This window comes from Corvus cornix, chromosome 3, assembly GCF_000738735.6.
Source record: "Corvus cornix cornix isolate S_Up_H32 chromosome 3, ASM73873v5, whole genome shotgun sequence".
NCBI classification, from domain to species: Eukaryota; Metazoa; Chordata; class Aves; order Passeriformes; family Corvidae; genus Corvus; species Corvus cornix.
This window is the reverse complement of record NC_047056.1, coordinates 19,101,510-19,121,342: the sequence shown is the minus strand read 5'-3', so window position 1 is coordinate 19,121,342 and position 19,833 is coordinate 19,101,510. Positions and strand designations below refer to the sequence as shown.

General features: G+C 49.3%; 2 protein-coding genes across 2 annotated transcripts; both read left to right on the top strand.

Annotated features, from left to right (window-relative positions):
- The first annotated feature begins 9,255 nt into the window (after positions 1-9,255).
- On the top strand, positions 9,256-11,754 carry LOC120411650 (acrosin-like). The gene is made up of 5 exons (XM_039568653.1): positions 9,256-9,437; positions 9,719-9,952; positions 10,256-10,521; positions 10,779-10,924; positions 11,400-11,754. Exons 1-5 carry the CDS (start codon positions 9,367-9,369, stop codon positions 11,583-11,585), a joined length of 903 nt encoding a protein of 300 aa, XP_039424587.1. The 5' UTR covers positions 9,256-9,366; the 3' UTR covers positions 11,586-11,754.
- Positions 11,755-15,198: 3,444 nt separating this feature from the next.
- On the top strand, positions 15,199-18,090 carry LOC104685740 (acrosin-like). Its single transcript, XM_039568650.1, has 5 exons — positions 15,199-15,388; positions 15,670-15,912; positions 16,227-16,492; positions 16,763-16,908; positions 17,385-18,090. Exons 1-5 carry the CDS (start codon positions 15,318-15,320, stop codon positions 17,895-17,897), a joined length of 1,239 nt encoding a protein of 412 aa, XP_039424584.1. The 5' UTR covers positions 15,199-15,317; the 3' UTR covers positions 17,898-18,090.
- The last annotated feature ends 1,743 nt before the right edge of the window (positions 18,091-19,833 follow it).

Genomic DNA, 19,833 nt, shown 5'->3' with positions numbered 1-19,833 from the left:
AAGAAGAATCACTAGTGAGTCTCGAGTAATGAGATTTGATTGCTCATTAAAACCTTCTGATAAGGCATCTATAAGAACTAAATACCTGAATTTACAAACCACTGTTTTGCTTCTGAGTGCAACATTGCAAATAATTCAGAAATCCTAAAGATGCTGCTTATAGAACAGAAGACCATAAAAATAAAACCTGCCAGAGCAGCACCAGATTACCCTCAGCACACCTGTGAGCATGATCATACCAGAGAATTGACTGGATTATTTCCCCAAATTCACTACATCTCTTCCATGATAGGACTTATAAGCTTAGAGCTATGCAAGACAAAGTAGATGGTCTGTTCTAAGAGTTTAATCTGTAGGAGTCTGCTGCATTGCAAAATTAAACCACTCTTTGGGTTGGTCAATAGTCAGGTTCCTGCCCATGGTACGAGATAGCTTGTGACAGTCACCAAAAAGGGAGGTATGTCCATTCCCCCACAGGCCTGTCACAGGATGGTCATTCTTCCTTAGTGCCCATAGGAAGCTTCCTGCATCCCCCTGCTCCTGGATGCCTCACCAGACCCTTCAGGACATTGGTTACCACTCTAATTTAAAAGGTGCTGGATGTCCCATAAGGAAGTACAACCTGTCCAAAAAGGAGAAAATACAAAGTTTTTCATTGAAACTCTGTTAAAAGCTGTATTATTTTTGGTCCCAGATATACATCACTATCTTCAGCCACACTTGTCTGAGATGTGATTTCAGCAATTTTCATGTGGTGCATTTGTCTTGCCAGAGGTATTACTATTCTAGAAGTGTACAGGCTGTAACACTGACAATTCAATATAGGATTCAATAGGCAGATGTCCTCCTCTGAACCTGCAGTGATTCAGCTTATCCACATCCACAGGAAGGACCCTGTGGTCCTGTCACAGAAGTCTCTGTCACTGCACAAGGTGCAGAGTCTTGACTGTCTGCCCTGATTTAAGGATTCTGGGGCTGTTTCAGCTAGACCAGAAATATCAGCTCAGGTGTCTTGGATTAAGTCCAGGTACATAATTGCATTCTTCCTGTCTACATTTCCCTTTTGCTTTTTGTTGGATAAACTATTCCTCATGCTGCAGTCTAAATTGTGTTTTGCTGCTCTGTATGCTAAAAGCTGCCATATTCCACCACAAAGTTGGCTGTATTTAAAGGATGGATTAACTGTTCTTTATGTATGCAGTTTGGAACTGGATTGAAAGGTCCATTGTGTGTTTTAGGATCATTGTTATTTAAAATAGTGGTTTACCACCAGTATCTTCCCCTTATACTCAAAGTCTCAAAAGAAGCATATGATAAATAGACCACTGCAGAGAGTGGGTTAATATCCACAATGAGCCAAAGTCAGTGTTTGGTTAGAGTCTGATTGCTGCGACATTTTTCTGGAGGGGGCTGGGAGGGAAATGGCCTCTTCAGAATTAAGGAAAGAATAATCCACTTACATCATAGAAAGTTGGAATCACATCAAAGGCTGTGAAAGCTCAGAAATTGGCAGCTTGAGATCCGCTAAGAACTGAAATGAATTTATACTTTTTTTTAATAAAGCTGGAACAATGATTTAAACAACTTAATCCCTTAGCAATTTCACAACCTTTTGTTACTTTTCAGAAGTCCCTCTCTTGTCTTGGTGTGTCAAATCACCCGTTTAAATCTTTTGCATATTTAGGACCAAATTGTGCTCTCCTAAGAGTTTGATGCTGTTGAGTTCAATGTGCTTGGGAGAGCTGCAGAGTTTGGCCTCTGGCCTTGACGCAGAGGGGATGCCAAAGTGGGGCAGCACAGCCTGAGGACAGCACACAACTCTGTTCTCTGCATAGCTATGCTCTGCTGGAGCCTTTGGGAGTTAGTCAACTCACCCTCATTTTTAAAATGGAAGTAACACCAATCTGCTTCCCAAGACAGCTGAAAAGCTTAAGCACATCCATGTGACAATGCCTGGAATCAATGTGCCACCACAGACTCACTGGCCTTTCTGAATCAATGCCTATATATATATATATATACGTACATGCATGACTTCTTCAGCCTGATATTGTCAATAGAGCATCAAGTAGATGCAGGATGACTGATGAGACATAGCATCTGAGTCCCTGTCTGAAGTATAGGGCATGGTCTCCTTGGTGGCAGAATAGACCTTCTGGATGGACCTGTGGGGCAAAAAAAGCCCATGCCAAGCCCCAGGTGGGGAAGCAGCACTAAGGCACAGGCCTAGGAACCCTTCAGCCCAAGAGGGGGGTAAATCCATGGTGTTCCCTCTCCCAAGCTGTACCTCAGCACAGAGCATTAATAAACCAGATGTGATTCCAGTCTTTTGAAGATACCTCAGTGGATAGCCAAGAAGGTAAAACTCATGAGAGGAAGACGTAAAGAGAGCCTGATCCTGTAGTTATGCAGTTCAGGTGCTCAGCTGCAAAGAGGATCACCTGGGCTGTTTCCTCCCTTTAGTGGCCTGTTGAGGTGTTGCTTTTTCCACTGGAGATAAAGGAAATAACACAGGCAGCCCAAAGTAACACCTTTCAGATCAAAAGTTTGACAACTGCTTTGGGTGCTTGTTTCAAGATCCTAACTGCAGGTCTGACACAGCCAGGCCAGCTCCTGCTGGTACCAGTGTGTTTTCCTTTCCCTAAAACCATGGGATGAAGCTTTACACGCAGAAGCACACACACACCTGTGTTGATTTTCTTCAATGTTAATCCTGTTTGATTCATGCACATTCTAGGTCTAAAGTTACTTTTGCACATATTCTGTGTTGACAGCCACCTTTACTAACTAGCAGTATCCTGCTATCCCCCTACAAGAGCTCAGGACTCCTGTGCTGCAAAAATGACACCTTTGAACAGGGAGACTGCATCACTTTGATAGCCAGAAAAGGGGATAGAGAACATCCCAAGCAGGTCTTCTACAGGTAGATGAGACAGAGATTGCTCCCAGCTTCCGTTGAGAATAATGACAGTACATGGAGGAAGATCAGCATCTGTGGAAGGCCATGACCTCTAGACTCCTCATCTGCTACTGATGAGCATCTTAAAAGATGGTGAAATAGATTACAAACTTTCCAAGATCTCACAAGAACCTTTGCTAATGCACTTCCTTCTGGTTTTAATATTTAGTGGAGCATGGGCTAGAACCTGGTTCTCCCAGATCTCTCAATTGCGAAGCATTAGTTCCCAGGTAATGTGGTCATTCTCTTTCAGGAAGCACTTAGAGCAAAAGCTTACTGGGTAAAATTTTGGGGGTTTTTGTTTCAAAGCAATAGACCATGGTATTGTGAATGAGGGCTTAGCCTCCTCTGAGTTTAGATTCCAGGTCCTAGTGGGGCTGACACAGTCACGTTCAGATACAGACAGTAACTGCCCCGTAGCAATGTCAAGTGAGGGTGCTTTACAAGCACGATAATTACAGCAGTTAATTATTTACACAGTGTCATAGGTGTGCATAGCAATACATCGTTTAGACAAGCCCCTACCCCAAGGACCTTACAGTCCAATCTGGAGGGACATAATTAAAGAATGACCCACGGAAATAAGAGCAGAAGCGAGTCGAATTTGAGCTCATCTCCTGTTTTGTCTGTGGGACATGCTGACCTCTGGGAGTAGCTCCTGTTGTTGCCGGATTTGTTTTCCAGCGGCGCTCGGCAGCTCCCGCGGCCCGGCAGGACAGGCAGCGGCATCTCTCCGTTCCTGAGGCTCTGCCGCCCTCCCGCGGCCGCTCGGGCTCGTCCTGCCCGCCTTGGCAGAGCTTCCAGCCCTCCCTTCTCTTTGGGAATGTCATCTCGTGTCTGTGCGCATGTGGCATCCTGCAGTCCCCGGGCTCAGTACTCCTTTTTTGTGTCTCAGAAAACGAAATATTTTCCCTCCAGAAAACATTTTACTGCCTTTTCCTTCAGAGCATAAGGTGCTCACAGAATCATAGACTCATAGATTATCCTGAGCTGAAAGGGACCCACAAGGACCACTGAAGTCCATCTCCCAACATTGTCAATACGCTACATGAACTCTGTCGGGCTTGGTGCTGTGACCACTTCCAGTGCCCAACCACTCTCTGGGTGAAGAAGCTTTTCCTAATGTCTAATCTCAACCTCCCCTGACAGCTTCAGGCCATTTTCTCAGGTCCTGTCACTAGTCCCCATGAAGAAACGAGGTGAAGTCCAGGTGACAACACTGTGGGGTCAATAATACATATTGACACAGGGACAAACCAGCAGCCACAGCAGAACCATGAACTTCTGGAGCTCTTAGATTCATTAAAATCCAGCCTGGATCCTATGGCAGAAAAGAAATTCTTACAGCCTAGGTGCACTCACTCCTGAAAAGCTCTTTGGAACCCACACAACCATCCTTATATGAGCTGAACCAGAATGTCCTCCTGCATCTGTTTGACTTTATGCTTTGATCATATACTTAATTACAAACACCAGCAATGTCGTTTCAAAGAACTAACTCTGAAAAGCAGAAAAGCTGCATGAGTGAAGAAGCGAAGCAGCCCTCAGCAAATGAGGAAAAAGACTTTGAAGGGTTTGGGAAGATTTCTTAAGGAAATATGAAATAGCAGCAAGAAAAGTCACAGATTTAGTATTTTACTAGGGAAATCTTCCCAGTTTCCCATAAGCACCCCTGACAAAATTTTTATGGCATCACACATAATTCTTGCTTGCATTTACATGAAATAAACAAACAAATTTGCACAATTTTAGAGAACCCTTTGTCCATGCATATGCCCAGGAAATGACAGTTCAAAAATCTGGGCTATCCCAGTCACACAGCTCAAGGAAGAGATTAGAGATGTCCCAGCCAGCTGAACAGCAAATGTTTATTGCATAAGAAAATTGTGGTGATGTAAATATTGTTGGGTTGCCGAGGAAATTGTAAAAAACTTCACACCCTCCATAAATGTGTACACATCTTTAGACAAAGACGTCTCTATGGCTTTGGGACAGAATGTGAAAGACACGTGCAGCCTTAAAATATGCTTGAAAATGGACAGTGTGATATTGGAAAATCCAGACAATCCATTAACCTTTTACATGTGTATGTATACACATAGTCATACGTGGACAAAACCAGCAAACCAAATAAAATACTCAACACCTACAGTTGAAATGGTCCTTATATGGACACCTATGCTTTAACATTTTTTTTCCATTTTTACTGAAGTATATTTTAAATATACTTTTAATAAAATGAAAAGCAAAATCACATCATAAATACAGGTTATGGAAAACTGAAAGCAAGAAGAAGATACAAATTGTTCCAAACTCAACACAAAAATATGAAGATACATTTCACTTGCTCAGAAAAGGAAAAGAACATCATAGGAAATTTCTCACTTCTGAAACAACTCTACCCATTTCTGTTTCACTTTTATTTTTTTCTTCTACTCCCTCACCTCAAAACTGTAAAGAAATATTTTATATATACACACACTCTCTTACTGTACTCTTGAGTTCTCTAAACTCCAACAGAAGAATCACCTACAAGAAGATTTGTTTCCAGTTTCCAGAGAAGCTTCCCACAGTCATCACCCTTCCATTTAACAATTTATTATTTTTTTTCCCTCTGTTTTTAATTTGCACCATAGGATGCCCTGCTTAACATTCAGAATTTATTCCTTATGGTTCATGTCAAATCTGTACGTTTCTTTACCTACAGTATGGACAACAAGGATTGTGACAGCTGTTCTTGAGTACAAGAGCAGAGTAGATTATACACTGGCAATTTATTTATTTTTTAAAATTTGGGGTTAGGGTCAGTGGTTAGGCTTAGGGTTAGCATTAAGGTTAGCCTTTGGGTAGGGTTAGGGTTAAGCTTTGGTTAGGGTTAGGGTTACATTTAGTGTTGCGTGTTAGCATTAGTTTTACAGTTCAGGGTTAGTATTAGGGCTAGGTTTAGGCTTAGTGTTAGCATTAGTGTTTGTCAGCAAGTAAATTCAGCGAGTACGTCCCTGTCATGAGTCACCAAATTCAGACTATCTTGAAATAAAAATCCATGTTAAATCTCAAATATTTTACCACACCTAATTTTCATGACTTAATCTCTGGATGACAATCACTGAAGAAATGCACACTCACTACAGACGTATTTAGAAGTGTATCTTCCAAACGATTCTCCTCATTCGAAACTACTCATGAAATTAAAATCATGCAAGAGAAGTTCACGGAGAACTGTCTCCTGTGAGAAGGTCACCACGACATAGCAGAGAAAACACTCCTCTCCCTAAGCAAACTGAAAAAATATCTGGAGTGACAAACTGGCTAAACACCCCCTTGCCCTGTCTTCCTCCGTTGTCGATAGAAATAGGGAGGGGCTGGGGGAGAAAAAAGTTGTCTTAAAGACTTAATTTATTCCTCATTATCCTCCCCTTACTCTGTTAATAATAAATTTACTTTGTACCTTTAAGTTTAAGCCAGTTTTGCCCGTACAATTCTTTCTCCCAATCCTTAACTCATCAACCCTTCGTCACAATTTTCATGGGTGCCTAGTATTTTAACCAGTGTCAAACCATGACACATTGGTATGTCAGAACCATCCCACAAAAAATAAATATCAAAAATGTAAACATTCACAGTGGGTAGCTGTTCCAAATTTGGAGAACATCAGCTTCTGTTGGGCAGTGGTTAACTGTTTGCTAAAGCTTTTTCATGCAGAAAGAATCCAGCTGGTGTTTTTTGCAGGGTCTGATGATTTCTGTGGCCATCACTTCCTCAAGCACAAACACTCTGTTCCATAGTGAATGGAATATCCTGTGAATGGCTCTTGAAGCTGCTCTCAGGAGCTACTAGCCTTGACTTTGAAGGCAGAAATAGCTTTTTATCACTGAGTGCTCCCAGTCTGATACGGAATCACAAATGCAAGCTTAGAAGCTGTTCTTGGTTTTTCCTGATAGATCAAGCATTTTTTCTGATGCATCAGGATTTAAGGAATTCTGTATGACCAAAGCAGTACGCTGGGCAAGTCAAAGCCCTAATTGAGCCACTCTAGTCTCATAGATTGAAGTTCTCTCTGTTGAAACATATTTTCTTGTTCTTGTACTCTTTCCTTAAGAGCAGGATATCTTTTTATTCTTCTGAAAGGATGAACTTGTAACTTCAGGATACTGGGATATTGGCCAGAACTACTCTGCTTGAAGTACAGAGGAGAAAACTCAGACACTCAGCAGAGACCCTTGAATATCAAGACACCCACTATATTTCAATGAGTCAGGAGAGCACCACAGCTTAGTGGACTGAGACTAGGAATAGTCCCAATGACTACACTCCCTCTGGTTATAGTTTATTCTATAAATCTTGCAGTGAAATAATAACAGGCATTCTGACAACCTATGCAAATTGCCTCCAAAAGGCAGACTACAACACTGTTGACTCTTCATTCAGTTACCCTATAATATATGTTTAGTAGCTCTGGAAAAAAAATAGACTGATGAAATCTTTACAAACACATCTCTCTAAGAAAATTATTTTGAAACACTAAACTTTAATAGATGAAGAAATGCTCTTCTCCAGCTCTCACCTAAGAGGGTACCCATGTATTTTCATAAGATGGGCAAGCTTCCATCTTAAGTTTGCTGCATTATGAGGTGCAAACTGTAATTAGTCTTTCTTTTAAGGAGCGTTCTTATCCATATTAAAAGGGCTTTTCACAGCTCTCTTCTGCCTTGTCTTCTGAATGTTAAATGCCAAATCCATTCACACAATAGTTAATCCTATGAGACTGTATTTCCTAAAACCCTGATCCTTCTCAGCCTTGTTCTCCAGCGGCCTCTCATTAGCATCTATCTGCCATGGAAGGTGATCCTCAGAAACAGACATTCTGTCATTGGGGAAGCAACAGTAGAACTCAGACCAGGGATGACTCTGGGAATGGTTTTCCATCAGCCATCAGTCAATCTTCAGTGTGATAAAGACTCATCTCTGTGAGACTGCTGATGGGCAACACAGGTAAGAGGGTGTGGAGGTTTCTGGAGTCCACACCCAGGTGCCTGTTCTTCACAAGAAGAATTTCTTCTTGTCAAGAAATAAGTGGATATGTTACTCCTTTCACCCAGTCTCCTCTGCTGTCATTTTTGGCTGTGATTACCTGAATATACATGAACTCTTGGAGAGTGAATTTCCTATAGTTGGAATTGAAATTGAACAATTTAGTTAAAATAATATTACCATTTCTAATTAAATTAATTTTAATTTTGTATTTCTTTTCGTTTCTTCCTCTTGCTTCTTAAATGTTCACTATCCAAGTGTGGCAAACTAAAGTTGTGTCTGGAAAACAAGGGAATAAGAGGTTTCCATATACACAAACCATGGAGTTCTACCAAGATTATTTCATGTTCACTCCTTCATATTTTTGTTCAAGGCAGCCAACATGATTATAGGTGATACTGACAAAATTGGTTTGGCTCGACCTCCACTTTCTCTGCAATGGGGTGAAGGCACCATTGCCTACTTTATGGCAGCCAGTCCAGGACAACAAGAATGGAGTCTGCCAGAGGGCATTTCTCTGGCTGATGTGGCCAGCATGGACTGTGCTGCACCTGGATTTCACTGAACTTTGTGCAGGAAGGGTGACACAGCTTGGGCACTTCACTGCTCGCCCTCTGTGACTGTGACTGAATTGGCTCCTGACGCAAGCACACATATGCTTCCTGCAGGAGCCCTGTTCCAGAGTGATTCTGTTTTGGGAACAATCTCGTGGAAAAAAAGGCTGCAGACAGCAGGATAACAGTTCAATTTCACAGAGGCCATGATGCCATGTCGTTTTCCTGCGAGATACTAGCAAGTAGTGCTGGGAGACAACCACTGCATGCCCCAGGGCCTGCACACACTCATCCCAAAGGAAGAGGGGCCTAAATAAAGCTGTAGAAGGCCTGCTTACAAAGGAAGGTACTGATAGGACAAGGGGCAATGACTTGACAGCAACAGAGGGTAGCTTGAGATGAGATATTAGGAAAGAATTCTTGACTGTGAGGGTACGAAGGACCTGTCACGGGTTACCCCAAACAGCTGCGGTTGACCCATCCCTCAAAGAGTTCAAGGAAACATTCTAAGCCAAGCTCCAGACAACTGGGTCTCATGCAAAATATCCCTCCCTGCCAGTGGTAGGGGATCAGAGCTGGATGATTTCCAAGGTGCCTTCCAGCCCAAACCATTCTATGGCTCCTCCATTCGATGTTGCCCCTCCCCCAGTGGCCCCCGGGCCACAGGCCGCAGTGCCCAGGACACGGAACCCACCCCTCTGTGACATCAGCCCCAGGGCCGAGGGCACCACGGGCAGCGCGGCTGCTGCGGGCACTGCGGCTGTGGCTGTGCTGCTGCCCGGATCCCTCAGTGCTTGCAGCTGACACGTGCCTCTGGCAGCCATGAATTGGCTCGGCCTCCTCGTCCTGCTGACCGCTGCCGGGCTGGCGCACGGCACATGGGACAACTGTGGGTAAGTGGCCCCAGGCCCTGGGAGGGAGCCAGGCCAACACTTGGGGCCTTCCCTGGAGGGGGCCCTGCCTGTCCCCCACGGCCGGGCCACGACTTCCCACCCGCCATGGGCAAGTCTCAGCTCCTTGCCAGCAGCCAGGTGTTGGCACGGACAGACGCACACCCCATGGAATTCCCTGGGCTGCTGTGCGTGCAAGCCCTTGTGGGGAGGGCAGAGGGCTGAGCTTCAGCCTGAGCCACAGCAGGCCATGGAGCAGCATGGAAATGACTTTCTGCTTGCAGAGGGACCTGCGGACTCAGAGCTACCTACCAGCCCATGAATTATTACTACGGCAACGTGGCTTATGACTATGGCATGACCCGCATCGTGGGTGGCACAGGTGCCATGGACGCATCCTGGCCCTGGATCGTCAGCATCCAGCATCCCTGGGCACCAGACCTGGGCCATTGGTGTGGAGGGTCCCTTATCAGACCTCAGTGGGTCCTCACAGCAGCCCACTGCTTCAACAAGTATAAGTAAGGAGGAGCAGGGAATGTGGACATCCCCACAATATCAGCAGGTGCCCTGTTGGCAGCACCATCTGCTACTCCCATCCCCTTTGCTCTCAGTCAGCCCAGCTGCCACACTGCGGAAGAGAAGCCTGGGCTGATGCCAAGGCTTCCTAGTAGCTTCCAGCCCAACATTCCCCCACCCTAAGCTGTGGGAGGGCACTCACACCTGCCAGAGCACTGCCATGCCACGCAGAGGTCTGGCAGCTGCTGGGCTGCTGTGGTGCATGGCTCTGCTCCCTCTCAGCCCTCTCTCCATCTGCCTTCCAGTAATGTCAGTACCCTGTATGTGGTGCTTGGGACCAGCCAGTTCACCCAGCCGGGCCCAGGGGTAGTAGTGCGCAATGTCAAGCAGCTGCTGATACACCGGTACTACAAACGGGCCGACTTGAGCTACGATATTGCCCTGCTGGAATTGGACCATCCTGTCCAGTGCAGCCCCTACATCCAGCTGGCCTGTGTGCCCGACGCCACGCTGAGAGTGTCAGAGCTGCAGAACTGCTGGATTGCTGGCTGGGGTGCCGTCACTGCAAGATGTGAGTTCCCGAGAGGGATTCCTGAGCCAGCTCAGCACACTGGGGACACAGCTTGGGCTTCCCCACAGCAGAGGCCAAAGTCAGGCTGTGGGACGTATGCCTCTGCAGAGATGGACCTGCTCTGGTCCCCAAAGGCAGGCAGCAGAGACACAGAGCCTCTGCAGAGGCAAAGCAAGCCCTAGGGAAAGGGATCCCCCACACAGGGGATGTGAGCTGGCAGGGAGCTGCTGGGGGCTTATTCCTTGCTCTGCTCACAGCTCAAGATTCAAGTGATCGCCTCCAGGAGGCCAAGGTCCAGCTCATCGATACCAAGCTCTGCAACAGCAGCGGTTGGTACGCAGGGGACGTCCACCCCTACAACCTGTGTGCTGGTTACCCACAGGGCACCATCGACGCCTGCCAGGTAGGAGTGTGCCACGAGCCCCTCAGCCCCCAGCAGCGCGGGCAGCCCGGGCAGCACCGCCCCAACACAGCCCAGGGCCTGCTCTGCCCGGCCACTCAGTCGCCCTCCCAGCCCCGGCTCCCCACCGCTGTGGGGGCTTCCCGCACACTCCCCAGCCACACCTGCTTGCCCAGGGCCCATTTTCTGGCCAGAAATCCCCAAAAGCCCAGTTAGTGTTCTTGGCAACCCAGAGATCCAGGTGCCGAATATCCATCCTCTGCACATCCAGGAGCCCTGTGCAGAGAGGACAGAGAGCACTACTTTACAGGACCCCAAGCCTCTTGCAGATGGGATTCTGGATGCTCCAGCCCCTGATGAGCAGAGCCTTGCTCTGCCCGGAATGCAGCTCTGGCAGGGGCTGTGGGAGACACAGAGACAGCCCCAGTGCTGACAGGGACCACCCAACACCACCTTAATCCTGTCTGCTCCCCTGCAGGGTGACAGCGGTGGTCCTCTCATGTGCCAAGACAACAACGCTGACTACTGGTGGGTCATTGGAGTGACCAGCTGGGGAGAAGGCTGCGCCAGACCACAGCAGCCCGGAGTCTACATCTCCACTCAGCATTTCTATAACTGGATCCTGGTCCAGATGGGCTTAAAGGCAGCTAAAAGTGCTTCTTGAGCAGCAGGACTGGCAGCATCCAGAGCAGGCTGCAGTGCACTGCAACCATTTGCTGCTGGGGCAATGCCTGCTGATCCAAAGGCAGCCTCAGTGTCAAAAACCTGCTCTGTCCTGTGCTTGCTCCTCTCCTGTGTGCATGCAAACACTGCAGTTGATTTAGTTGTTGAAATAAAATTACTATGCTCAAAGTGAATCAGCTTTTCAGTGCAATTCCAACTCCTGGGCAAGGCAAGGACTGCCACGCTCAGCACCTGCAGAAGGAGCCATTGGGCACAAAGGGACAGAGTGGCTCCAAAGAGCTCCCAAGTGCCTGGGCAGAGAGGAGAGTGCTCTCAGCCACCATGGGCTTCAGGAACCTGGTACATCAAGCCTAGCAAGGGGACAGGAAAAGAGCAGACACCTTGGGGGTGGTGCTCAAAGGCATATGGGCTGGGCATTAAGGCCCAGGGTGTGAGCCTGGGCTAAGGGAACAGCACACCTGGGAAACTCCCAAGCATGACCAGGGAAACTGCTGGCTCCTGACAGGAGTGCCAGTGCCCTAGGCAGAGACAGATTTCATGAGTACTAAAGGGTGATGGATGTGCCAGGTGGTCACACTTGAGAGATACTCGAAGGGCTGGGGTCATTGTGGGGAGAGGAACCTGGCAGGAACAGTAGGAGAGCACCCCGGGAATGCCATGGAAGGCCAAGGTGAGTGGGCCAGCAGCAGCTGCAACACCAAGTCTGTTCACAGGAGGGGCCAGCCTGGCAGCCAGGGGGAAAAGATCCCTCAGCTTGGCTCCATATTTGGGAGGAGACAAGGGCAGAGAAAGAGAGGAGTCGAGGAAGATGAGAGGGCTGTATGAGCCTGGCAAATGGAGAGAAGGGGCAATCAGAGAGCCAGCTGCACAGACTCAAACTGCAGCTTGGTGTGCTTGTCTGCCTGAGTGCTGCACATAATCACCACAGGATGGGCAAGAACCTTCTTACCTCGACTCGCTAATCAAGAAATCATCTACAAACTGTACAAATTCACCCCCTAATTTTATACCCTTTTCAATCAAACCTCAATATTTGGGGTGGTGGGGGAGGGAAAGAAAAAATAGTAAAGGAATGCCGTGGGGAAGACTTGTTGGAGGCAATGGCTGTCTTTTCCAAGTGAAGTGAGGCAAACATTGACTCCCTTCATCTAATGGAATGCTTCAAAGTGCCTCGGGCTAGGTGTCACTCCATCTGCTTCTGGATACTCTTCTTGGCTTCCAGGCCAGTGGAGTCCTGTCTCATGGTGGGTGGCACTCTTCCCTTTGTGTTTATCAGTATGGGCTGTGCTGAGAACAACTGCCCCGCATCTCTATTGGTCCCTGGCACCCTGGCAGAAGCTTCTTCAAATATTTCCTGAAGTCAGGGGCTGCCTGCTCACAAAAGATGCTGACCACAAGAGTGTCACTCAGGCTTGGGCATGGCCATTACCCTGCCCAGTGAGCAGACCAGCTTAGAGCAGCCCGATCACCCTGGCACAACCTTATGGCGCTGTCTTGGCAGAATCCTGCTGCCCATAATGATTTCCCCCAGTTTAGCAACACCTCAGCCACAGACATTCCCTCACCTAAATCAGGGATATTTCCCATCACATCAAACACCTCGAGGCACGTGAAACCCCTTTTTGCATGCCAAGAAGGGACTTCAACCCCCTTCTGTGTGCGTGCCCAGGGACTCTAGCACCCGTTGTGTGCCATGATGGACACAAGGCTCTCCCTGTGCCTGTCTTCAAAAGCCTTTGAGCAGAGACTCAAGCGTCCTGGCAGAGACTCCAGCCCCTCCACCTCACAACTTACGGGGGCCTCCATAACTCCTCTGTGGCCACCTTATGCTGATCATGCTGCGCACCCATGCTCCACACGCTACCAGTGATGTCACCAAATCTGCACCAAATACCACACAAATAGAGAGGCTCAAATCCACCCTTATAATTTACATGGAATCTGCTCAAAGAATTGTAACACTGCCCCTGTGGCTTCCTCCTGCTCTAAAGATCCCAGGAGAACTCACCTGCTGCCAGCAGTTGGATGTTTGGAGGAGGGAGGCTCCAGCAGTCCTGCTCTTGTGTCCCATCTGGGCTGCCAAAGTGCTGAGGAAACTCCTCTCCCCTATGTGACCATTCTGGAGGCACGGCTGGCTCCAGTGAGCCAATGTGTGCCCCGTTTGATTCCCTACACACTCCACTCTCACCCAGTCAGAGCGGGTTTCCATACCCGTTCAGCCCCCAGCAGACTCACAGATGTCTCATTCCATAAAGAGCCACCAGCTCCTGCTGCAGCTCTCCGTGTCCATTCAAATCCCTGGCTGGCACCTCAGCTCCCCGTGCCCTCGGTTATGCAAAGGCTGGGCAGCTCACGGCCCCTGGTCCCGGGCTCCCCCCAGCCAGAGCTCAATCTGCAGCTGGCACTGCAGCTGCACACCCAGCTCCCTGCCCCAAATGGATTCCTCAGCAGCTGCCTGCCCCGGGGACTGCCCAGCCTCATCCCACAAGAAGAGGGGCCTAAAGAAAGCTGCAGAGAGCCTTCTTCCAAGGGCAGGCACTGATAGGACATGGGGCAGTGGCTTGACAGTGACAGAGGGTAGCTTGAGATGAGATACTGGGAAAGAATTCTTGATGGTGAGGCTGCTGAGACGCTGGCATGGGTTTCCCAGAGCAGTGTGGATGCCTGTTTTTCATGTAGGCAGGGTCAGCACAGAAGACACAGATACCAACTTCAGGAGTGTCATTTGCCATAATTCAAAACTGCAAAGAATTGCAAAAGGATAGGTAAGCAGTACATCAAATCATCAGCAAACATTGACAAAAGGATAAGCTAAGCAATGCATGTAATCATTACTACAAAAGACTGCCTACAGTGATGAAGGAAGACACATCACCAGTTACCCTAACCTTTGACCATCATCCAGGTCTGCCCATCAACTGGGGGAAGCCACTGTCACAGTGAAGGACTGGGGAACCACTCCTGGCAACTGGGAAATCCTGCAGGTGCCTCCACCTACAGGCAACGAGGCTGCTGACCACGCTGTGAGAGGGTCCAGTTTTTACACTGTTGAATAAACAAAATACCAAAACTTCTGTGTACAGGAACATCTGGTTTCATTATTCTATTGGGATGCTCCTGAGGCCTGGGAGGGCTTCGGAAGGAACCAAGGGAGTTGTCTGTGATCCTACACCCCCAACACAAGGCCGGATGAGGCCTTATCTGTTTTTATGTATGGAAAGATAAATCCATGTTTCTCCAGTGAGCAGATTTAGATAACATTTGGTTGGAAAGTCCATCTAGAGGTCATCTTTTGGTCATGGCCTGTTGTTCCAGCCTCAGTCATGTCCTGTTGATCAGGACTTAGTACTTCAAAGCCCAATCCCTCAAAGTGTTCAAGGACAGCTTCTGAGCCAGGCTGTGTTCACTGTTGGCTACTGGGTCTAGTGCAAGCTATCCCCCCCTGCCCATGGCAGGGGATCAGAGCTGGATGATTTCCAAGGTGCCTTCCAGCCCAAACCATTCTATGGCTCCTCCATTCGATGTTGCCCCTCCCCCAGTGGCCCCCGGGCCACAGGCCGCAGTGCCCAGGACACGGAACCCACCCCTCTGTGACATCAGCCCCAGGGCCGAGGGCACCACGGGCAGCGCGGCTGCTGCGGGCACTGCGGCTGTGGCTGTGCTGCTGCCCGGATCCCTCAGTGCTTGCAGCTGACACGTGCCTCTGGCAGCCATGAATTGGCTCGGCCTCCTCGTCCTGCTGACCGCTGCCGGGCTGGCGCACGGCACATGGGACAACTGTGGGTAAGTGGCCCCAGGCCCTGGGAGGGAGCCAGGCCAACACTTGGGGCCTTCCCTGGAGGGGGCCCTGCCTGTCCCCCACGGCCGGGCCACGGCTTCCCACCCGCCATGGGCAAGCCTCAGCTCCTTGCCAGCAGCCAGGTGCTGGCACGGACAGACGCACCCCCCATGGAATTCCCTGGGCTGCTGTGCGTGCAAGCCCTTGTGGGGAGGGCAGAGGGCTGAGCTTCAGCCTGAGCCACAGCAGGCCATGGAGCAGCATGGAAATGACTTTCTGCTTGCAGAGGGACCTGCGGACTCCGAGCTGTGATATCTGACTATGGCCTCATGAATTATTACTACGGCAACGTGGCTTATGACTATGGCATGACACGTGTCGTGGGTGGCACAGGTGCCCTGCCAGGAGCCTGGCCCTGGATGGTCAGCATCCAGCATCCATGGATGCCAGACCTGGGCCATCTGTGTGGAGGTTCCCTCATCAGCACTCAGTGGGTCCTCACAGCAGCCCACTGCTTCAACGACATCACGTAAGAAGGGGCAAGGAATGGGGACATCCCCACAACACCAGCAGGCGCCCTGTTGGCAGCACCATCTGCTACTCCCATCCCCTTTGCTCTCAGTCAGCCCAGCTACCACGCTGCTCAGGAGAAGCCTGGGCTCATGCCAAGGCTTCCTAGCAGCCTACAGATCAACATTCCCCCACCCTAAGGCGTGGGAGGGCACTCACACCTGCCAGAGCACTGCTCCCTCTGTGCCATGCCACACAGAGGTCTGGCAGCTGCTGGGCTGCTTTGGTGCATGGCTCTGCTCCCTCTCAGCCCTCTCTCCATCTGCCTTCCAGTAACATCAGCATGATGTACGTGCTGATCGGAGCCACCCAGTTAACTCAGCCAGGCCCTGGGGCACAAATGCGCAGTATCAAGCAAGTGGTGATGCACCAGTACTACAATCACGGTGACATGAGCTACGATATTGCCCTGCTGGAATTGGACCATCCTGTCCAGTGCAGCCCCTACATCCAGCTGGCCTGTGTGCCCGACGCCACGCTGAGAGTGTCAGAGCTGAAGAACTGCTGGGTGGCTGGATGGGGTGCCACTGCTGCAAGAGGTGAGCTCCCAAGAGAGACTCCTGAGCCAGCTCAGCACACTGGGGACACAGCTTGGGCTTCCCCACAGCAGAGGCCAAAGTCAGGCTGTGGGACGTATGCCTCTGCAGAGATGGACCTGCTCTGGTCCCCAAAGGCAGGCAGCAGGGACCCAGCACCCCAGTGCCTCTGCAGAGGCAAAGACAAGCCCTAAGGAACAGGCCCCCCTCCAAAGTCAGGAGAGGAGAATGGACAAGGAGGTGCTTAAAGCTTATTCCTTGCTCTGCTCACAGCTCAAAAATCAAGCGATTACCTGCAGGAGGCCAGGGTCCAGCTCATTGATACCAAGCTCTGCAACAGCAGCGGCTGGTACGCAGGGGAAATCCACACCCACAACCTGTGTGCTGGTTACCCACAGGGCACCATCGACACCTGCCAGGTAGGAGCGTGCCACGAGCCCCTCAGCCCCCAGCAGCGCGGGCAGCCCGGGCAGCACCGCCCCAACACAGCCCAGGGCCTGCTCTGCCCGGCCACTCAGTCGCCCTCCCAGCCCCGGCTCCCCACCGCTGTGGGGGCTTCCCGCACACTCCCCAGCCACACCTGCTTGCCCAGGGCCCATTTTCTGGCCAGAAATCCCCAAAAGCCCAGTTAGTGTTCTTGGCAACCCAGAGATCCAGGTGCCGAATATCCATCCTCTGCACATCCAGGAGCCCTGTGCAGAGAGGACAGAGAGCACTACTTTACAGGACCCCAAGCCTCTTGCAGATGGGATTCTGGATGCTCCAGCCCCTGATGAGCAGAGCCTTGCTCTGCCCGGAATGCAGCTCTGGCAGGGGCTGTGGGAGACACAGAGACAGCCCCCAGTGCTGACAGGGACCACCCAACACCACCTTAATCCTGTCTGCTCCCCTGCAGGGTGACAGCGGTGGTCCTCTCATGTGCCAAGACAACAACGCTGACTACTGGTGGGTCATCGGAGTGACCAGCTGGGGAAGAGGCTGCGCCAGAGCAAAGCAGCCTGGAATCTACACCTCCACTCAGCACTTCTACAACTGGATCCTGGTCCAGATGGGCGCAAACACAGCTGGGAGGGCTTCTCCAACATCACAAGCCTGGAGTCATTTTATGACCGCCCACCTAACAACTCAGAAGCCACGGCCGACACGACCCCCAACTCAAATGCCTTGGCCAGCACTACCCCCCACTCATAAGCCATGGCCAACACGACCTCCCACTCATAAGCCATGGCCAACAGTAATCCCCTCTCAAAAGCCCTGGCCTACAGCACCCCCCACTCCTATGCCATGGCCAAAACCAACACCATCGGGTGAGGTTAGCTCCTGCCCATTTCCACTCAACAAGCTGGTAGAGTTTTTTACTAAGGTGAAGAAGCTCCTTCATCAGGTCCTTGGACAAAACACAGCTTGAGCAACAGGACAGACAGGATCCAGGGCACACTGGAGTGCACTGCAACCATTTGCTGCTGGGGCAATGCCTGCTGATCCAAAGGCAGCCTCAGTGTCATAAACCTGCTCTGTCCCAACCACAATCCTCTCCTGTGTGCGTGCAAACACTGGAGTTGATTTAGTTGTTGAAATAAAATTACTATGCTCAAAGTGAATCAGCTTTTCAGTGCAATTCCAACTCCTGGGCAAGGCAAGGACTGCCACACTCAGCACCTGCAGAAGGAGCCATTGGGCACAAAGGGACAGAGTGGCTCCAAAGAGCTCCCAAGTGCCTGGGCAGAGAGGAGAGTGCTCTCAGCCATCATGGGCTGCAGGAACCTGGTACATCAAGCCTAGCAAGGGGATAGGAAAATACTTTTGTTAAGGCTCCACTATTTGTTGAAAATTCCTACAAGACATTATACTGCCTCACTGTACTCAAGATAAATGCCTCCCATATTAACCATTTGTGAGAAGAGTGTTGCTTTTTTACAACACTGCTACTGCTCCCTCCTTGTCATTTCCCCCTCTCCTCAGTGGCAAAATAGGCATTGTGCTTTGCAGTGCAGATACCAGTGCTATTACTTGTATTTTTTCATTTATCTGGTCCAATTTTCACATCTCACTTGTGCCTGAAATGCCCTTTGTTCTCTAAAAATCCTAATAAAAAGAGGAAATGTTAGGGGAGAGAATTAAAAATCCCACACATGGAGCACACCTTGAGCTGTGACATTCATCAAGCATAAGCAAACCCAAGACTCCACACCTCGTGGTCGTTTGGGGATGAGGGAAGCCGAAGGCTCTCACAACCAAGCTGGTTGCAGCCAGCCTAAGCACCAGCCCCACCTCTTTATCTCTCACCCAGACAGCCCTTCCCACCTGGTACTGGTGTGGTAACCCCAGCTTCCCTCAGATCAGACCCCAGCTCTGGGCCGAGCCCTTCCTCTTCCCGCAGTACCAGAGGTGGCAGTCCCACACCTCCAGTGGCCCCTCACCTGCCTGGCTCAGTGCTTCTCTCCACCCTGCCCAGTCAGGGATGGTACATCCACAGCTTCTCTGGGCAACCTGTTCCAGTGCCTCATCATTCTCACCGTGAAGAATCTCATCCTTATATATGCTCTGAATCTACAGTTTCCATTTAAAACCATTCCCCCTGGCCCTATACCTACAGAACCTACTAAGTCTAAACCAAGTAAACCAATACTGTTACAGCCTTAATCAATAGCCTGCTAAAACACACTTGTACTCAGTGAAAGTCACCCTTTGCATTATGCCTAGTACCAAAACACAAAGCCACTGGAGGAAAAGGAAAAAAAATATTATGTCATGTATTATTCATGCCATGGCACAAATTCCACCTGTTCTCCATCTCAAGAAGTAACACAACCCAAAGCATTCTCCTGCCCCCATGCATTTAAAGCCCTTGCCCACTCCCCACACTGCTGCATCCCCCAGTAAACACTTCCAGCTTCTCATCCAAATCACTTACAATTCACACAAGTGCAATTTAATCTATGCTAATTCTTCAATTAATTCAGTATTCTGTTCTCCAGCATTCTAACCCCAGCTGACATGAAAAGCAGACACCCAGTTGTACATCGAGATGGCAGAACAGCTGAATGCTTAATGACTTAAGTAGTGCAATTCACTGATGATTATTAAATCCTAGAAAGGTTTCCAAAGTGAACTGTAGGCAGTTTCCCCACCACACAAGCTAAATGTGAGACCATGAGTTTTATTTTCGAATTAGTGGAAAAACTTGTTAATGTTTGATTTTCTTCAAGGGAAATAGATGGTTTCAACAGATTCTAAAAAAGCTTTGTTAAAAAAATCTTATTAGTCATGCCTTACTCAGCTAACACTTAGCCCAAATTGAGTCTGTTCCCTGGAGTTCTTCCAGCTACCCACAAGGCTGCTCT

Coding starts and splice junctions, on each gene's coding strand:
- LOC120411650 (XM_039568653.1), top strand. CDS start 9,367: ATGAATTGGCTCGGCCTCCTCGTCCTGCTGACCGCTGCCGGGCTGGCG. Junction 9,953..10,255: donor CACTGCTTCAACAAGTATAA/GTAAGGAGGAGC, acceptor TCTGCCTTCCAG/TAATGTCAGTACCCTGTATG. Junction 10,925..11,399: donor GCACCATCGACGCCTGCCAG/GTAGGAGTGTGC, acceptor GCTCCCCTGCAG/GGTGACAGCGGTGGTCCTCT.
- LOC104685740 (XM_039568650.1), top strand. CDS start 15,318: ATGAATTGGCTCGGCCTCCTCGTCCTGCTGACCGCTGCCGGGCTGGCG. Junction 15,389..15,669: donor GGCACATGGGACAACTGTGG/GTAAGTGGCCCC, acceptor TTCTGCTTGCAG/AGGGACCTGCGGACTCCGAG. Junction 16,909..17,384: donor GCACCATCGACACCTGCCAG/GTAGGAGCGTGC, acceptor GCTCCCCTGCAG/GGTGACAGCGGTGGTCCTCT.